A 5,863-nucleotide genomic window follows, 5' to 3' on the forward strand; every position below is an offset into this window, starting at 1 on the left:
CAGTATTTCCCTGAGAAATAGTGAGCAATTTATTTCCTGATATTTATTTCCTATCACATACTTAATTAAGCTTGTCTAGTACAATGGGATGGAACAGAATAGTCCCAAAAGTGCCATCCATCTGGGTATTCAAGGCAGGCTCAATCTGATGCTCAAAGTATCTGAAATTTAAACCAATGCAATTTCAACTGTGGCTGTTAAGACTGCAGAGTGTCACCTGTGTGCGTCCTCTGGTGTGCCTTGAGATGGGAGCTCTTGGTGTAGACCTTCCTGCAGCCGTTAAACTGGCAGCGGTGGACCCTCTTCTTGTTCTCAGAGATACCCCCCACGCCCATCACACACGCGCCCCCCTGCTCGCCGTCGCTGTGCCCGCCTGTGGTGTCACGCCTTGTGGGCAGGGTTGGRYCGTTTGTCGCCGCCAGCCCCACCTTCCTCGCCACCAGTTTGAGAGTGAGCGTGCCGTCCGCGGACGCCGTCAGAGTCTGGTGGGGGTCGGGCTTGACCAGATGGCGTCCCAGCTCCGGGGACGAGGGCGGCGTCAGGGAGGTGACGGCGCTCAACTGGGCTGGGTGTACCCCTCCCCCTCCAGACCCTAACCCCATCCCGTCTCTAAGTTTGGCAGACTTCAAGGCCCCAGAGAGGTGCTTCCGAGAGGGGCAGAGCAGGGGAGGTACAGGAGGGCTGGGGGGGTCRGGGAGGCTGGGGAGGAGGGGGTCTAGTAGTTCCTCTTCACTGTCCTCCTTCAGGTAGGCCGGGGTGAGCAGGCAGTCAAGCTCCTCGTCAAAGAGGTCCGACAGCCTCTTGGGCTCCGTCTGTAGATAACGCTCCAACTCCAGACATGTCTGAAGGGAGAAGAGAGAGGAGACAGGGGTCAACATACAGACTCARACATAAACCCTATGTCTTAACACTGATATTCAGGTACTCGTATAGTGGTACTGGTATTCCCAGACTGGTGTACTCATAACCTTGGCTGAAGCACATGCTACATAGAATCACTACAGTGCAGATTTCAGTGGAATACTGTGCTGCTGATGGTGAACGTCCCTCTAAAGCTGAGTGGATATTTCCTGTTCGGATTTGTTCACTAGATCACATCATTCAATTAAAAAAAACCTGACAACTCACATAATTACTACACCAGTCAGAGCTGGGTGATATGTGGAGCTCTCTCATCAACTGATATAATGTATCCAAGTGAGCGGGCAACTAAGGCAATTGATTGATGAATAGCTCACCCCTGAGGCCCTCAATTGCCCTTCGTGCCCACCACAGGAGGTTGGTGGCACCTTAATTGGGGAGGATGGGTTCGTGGTAATGACTGGAGCGGAATCAGAGGAATGGTATCAAATACATCAAACACATGGATGTCATTCCATTTGATGCTGTCCTCCCCACAGCAGCCTCCTGTGGAGCCCACTCCCATACCCTATCATTCTGTATGTCTTTGTGATTGTATACAGGTAGATCTTAGAAGAAACATTGCTGATTGGCAGATGAGTGACCACCCTGATTAGAAGCACCTGGTGCTCATTGGTTGTTCACCTGTGTTCCATCCAAATGCTGTTCTGAAAGAAACTGATTTGTACCTACACACTGAAGAAGGCTGCAGAGCCGAAACGTCTGTGTGCGCTATTCCCTGATGCAGTGAAAATAATAAAAAAAAAACATTTTATGCGACATCTTTTTGAGTGCGGACCCATCATACCTTTTATATACGTGGAGAAAGACTGCTGCTGTATTTTTAGAACCCCAGGGAGGATAGTAGATGGTAGAACCAGCCACACATTACCAGGCCTGGCAGCTCTGCAGAGATGGCTCATTACACACAGATTGATTACAATGGCTGGAGTGGGGAGAGGAGCCCTGAACCGACTAACCTCTCTCTCTCTCTCTCTCTCTCTCTCTCTCTCTCTCTCTCTCTCTCTCTCTCTCAAGCACAGGTCTCTCTTTATTGAGCACAGATAAGCCATGCGCGCAGTTTTACAACCCTTAGATAGGGGAGAGGACAGATTTATTAAGTCATCAGTCTAGGGATTTCCTTCTGGTTTGGCCGTATGCTAAAATAACAGAATACTCCACATAAACCTCCTGCATAATACCTATAGACTCAACTCCATCAGAACAAAGCCTGGGCTCTGTTCAAGAGGGACGTGTGGGTTGTAGGGACGCTGTCAGAGCTGTTCAGCCAGCAGCGCTATCCTCCGCACATCAACGCATAAAGGTGTTTTGTTGACGCGGCAGGCCTCTTATCTCTGATCTTCCTCTGTCCTCTTCTCTGGCTTCTCTCTGTCTCTCTCTCCTCTCTGTCTCTCTCTCGTCTCTCTCTCTCTGTCTCTCGCTCTCTCTGTCTCTCTCATCTCTGTCTCTCTCTCTTCTCTGTCCTCCTCTCTTCTCTCTCTCTTCTGTTCTTCTCTCTCTGTCTCTCTCTCTCTCTTCACTCCCCCGCTCTCTCCCCCGCTCTCTCCTTCTCTCTTGAAATAGCTGTGGAGTGTGTTTGGCATTGTAGAGGGCTAAAGTACTCTGACAGTGGCAACGGGAGAAAACAGCAGTGGCGCGGGCCTTATACTAACCATTTCACCTGAAGCCAGAGGAGAATTGACAGACAGCTCGTTATGGAAAGGTGGGAGGGTGTACAGACGGGCATTCCATCTGACAGATGAAATTCAATATAACTTTACCCCCCCCCTTCTTGTTTCTGTGTTCTGCACGTCTTAGAAATACTACAAGTTTTTTATTAATTTGCATTGTTGCTAGGTATACTTTTTTTGGGGGGGCTGTTAAACTAATTAGGCATATTAAACGTATAAGCAATTGTAAGCACCCCCAAGAGTGTGTCAAATAGAGAAATGCTTGCGGAAATTGTCTTCCTTACCTGTTTATATGGGGACTTATTTTAAGATGCTTAAATAACCTTTTCCGTGTTTTTACCGCTCCTTGATTGCGAGGTCATTGTAAAATGAATTGGAATGAACTGAAATTTAACGAGAGAGGCAATTTAAGTTGTTGGCGAGCATTAAGAATGATAAAGAAATGGTATGCTCAAATCTTCACTGAATTCCAAAAGGGAGAAACAATCATCGATACAGCCCATTGGTCACGTCGAGTCCTGCTAACACTAGTGAGCTCATATGCTCATGCAGTGTATAGTTCATGAAGTGTGGACATGTTCAGCTGTTCATGATTCAATCAGCTATTGCTTCAATCCCTCCCTCCCTCTCTGCTCTCTTTTCTCCCTCCCTCCCTCCCTACTCATGGGGTTATGAGTAAGAAAGAGGGGTAAGTAAAATGAACGAGGAAAGAAGAGATGGCTTGGAGAATGGGAGGAGGGGAAAGAGATTGGAGAAGAGAGACATGAGGGACAGAAATTAGGTTGGAGAGAAACAGATGGATGGGAGAGTGAAGGAGGGGCTGAGGAAGACCAAGAATAACGGGTGAGCGAAGGTTGTGAAAAAGTGGAGGAGGAGCGAGGGCTGCCTTGGCTCTCACAGTGGGAAGTAAAAACCAATCCCGGGCCTGTGAACATTCACCGTAACGGTATCCTCACAAGCAGGCTAGCTAACATACGTTCCAGTACCTTGCACTCTGAATACCATCAGGGAAGGAGAGATGAGCCTTTGCACTCTGAATACCCAGCCTCAGGGAAAGGAGGATGAGACTGCACTGCTGAATACCCACCTCAGGGAAAAAGGGGAGAGATGAGACTGCACTTGAATACCCACCTCAGGGAAAGAGAGATGAGACTGCACTCTGAATACCACCTCAGGGAAAGTAGAGATGAGCTTGCACTCTGAATAACCCACCTCAAGGGAAAGGAGAGATGAAGCCTGCACTCTGATACCACCCAAGGGAAAAAGGAGAGATGAGACTGCACTCTGAATACCCACCTCAGGGAAAGGAGAGATTGAGACTGGCACTCTGAATACCACCTTCAGGTAAAAGGAGGGAGATGAGACGCACTCTGAATACCCCCCTCAGGGAAAGAGAGATGAGCCTTGACTCTGAATACCCAACCTCAGGGAAAGGAGAGATGAAGCGCTTGCACTCTGAATACCACCTCAGGGAAAGGAAGAGTGAGACTGCACTCTGAATACCCACTTAAGGGGAAAAGAGAGGGAGACTGCACTCTGTGAATCCAACCTCAGGGAAAGGAGAGATGAGAAGCACTCTGAAAAGTACCCACCTCAGGGAAAAGGAGAGATGAGATGCACTGTAAAGCGGTTCCGTATCAGTAAGTGTTAGGTCTCTACCCAGTCAGCCAGAAGGAGGACTGGTCTCCCCTGAGAATGGGTTTCCTCTCTACCGTACAAGCCAGAAGAGGACTGGTCCCCCTCTGAGATGGGTTCCTCTCTACCCGGTACGCCAGAAGAGGACTGGGCCACCCCGCTCTGAGACAGGTTCTCTCTACTCGGTACAGCCAGAGAGGACTGGTCTCCCCTCTGAGACTGGTTCCTCCTCTACCAGTAACAGCCAGAAGAGGACTGGTCTCCCCTCTGAGATGGGTTACTCTCCTACTGCGTAGCCAGAGAAGGACTGGTCTCACCTCTGAGATGGGTTCCTCTCTACCAGTACAGCAGAAGAAGGACTGGTCTTCCCTCTGAGATGGGTTCCTCTCTACTCGGTACAGCAGAAGAGGACGGTCTCCCCTCTGAGATGGGTTCCTCTTACCCGGTACAGCCAGAAGAGGGACTGGCCACCGCTCTGGAGAACTGGTTCCTCTTACTCGGTACAACCAGAAGAGGACTGGCCACCCTCTGAGACTGGTTCCTCTCTACACTAGTAACAAGCCAGAAGAGGAACTGGCCAACCCTCTGAGACAGGTTCCTCTCTACCAGTACAGCCGAAGAGGACTGGTCTCCCCTCTGAGCTGGTCCTCTCTAAACGCGTAGCAACCAGAAGAGGACTGGCCACCCCTCTGAGACTGGTTGCCTCTCTACCCGGTATGCTGATGTAAAAGGGCTTTATGAAAACACATTGGATGTATTGAATGTGAGTGCAAGGTCAGTGTGTCAGGTGACGCTGTTTTGCGGAGGAGAGGTGTATTGCAAGTGGAGAGATTTAAAAGCATTGGATTGGTGTAAGATAAGCGGTGGGCTAGAAGGCACTTTCCAAACAATTTCTTAAACTTTACTTTTAAACCCCAGGAAGGGAAGTGAACAGTGCACACACTAGTCAATGGGCTAGAGCATTGGGATGCCAGACAGGGTGTCTGAGGGGTTATTGGAGGTAGAAATGGAGAAAGATGGAGGGCTGGGAGAGACCAGCAGACTCTATCTCTCACACTAAAGAATATTGTTCAAGAGGAGTTATTCAGAATTTGTTTTCACGTGTCTGTGTATCGTTCTCTTGCAATTGTGTGTTGGTTTTCCTCTCTTGCAGGTTTAAAAAGAAGTGCCCTGGCAATCCCTCGGAGGCTGATTTCTCCCAAAGGGCAAGATGGGGCGGCAGGTAGCCTAGTGGTTAGGGTTTGGACTAGTAACCGGAAAAGGTTGCCTAACATCGAATCCCAGAGCCGACTAGGTAAAAATCTGTCATTTGCCCTGAACAAGGCAGTTAAACCACTGTTCCTAGGCTGTCATGAAAATAAGAATTGTTCTTAACTGACTTGCCTAGTTAAATAAGAGGTAAAAGATAAAGAGCGACTTAACAGGCACTTTGTACTGACAGAGTAATGGACTGACACTGATTCTAAAAATCAACAATGGTTCGTCTCCACACAAAGATGTTCTAAGTCTTTCAGGTTTAAAGCAGACTCCTTTTCTATGTATGAACTTAAAAGAAAAGAGACCGCAAGTGGAGCGGAACTGAGGAGAAGTTATCCAATGACCTGCTGCACAAGCAAAGTCGTCCAAAGAGGGATCTT

At 48.7% G+C, this 5,863-nt stretch overlaps 1 protein-coding gene across 1 annotated transcript; it reads right to left on the minus strand.

Annotated features, from left to right (window-relative positions):
• On the minus strand, positions 1–984 carry LOC111964496 (Krueppel-like factor 7). Its single transcript, XM_023988384.1, has 2 exons — positions 940–984; positions 1–842 (listed from the first exon to the last, which is right to left on the minus strand). The coding sequence occupies exons 1-2, from the start codon at positions 982–984 to the stop codon at positions 198–200; spliced, it is 690 nt and encodes a 229-aa protein (XP_023844152.1). The 3' UTR covers positions 1–197.
• Between the last annotated feature and the right edge of the window lie 4,879 nt (positions 985–5,863).

Source organism: Salvelinus sp. IW2-2015, linkage group LG5 (assembly GCF_002910315.2).
Source record: "Salvelinus sp. IW2-2015 linkage group LG5, ASM291031v2, whole genome shotgun sequence".
In the NCBI taxonomy this organism is placed as follows: domain Eukaryota; kingdom Metazoa; phylum Chordata; class Actinopteri; order Salmoniformes; family Salmonidae; genus Salvelinus; species Salvelinus sp. IW2-2015.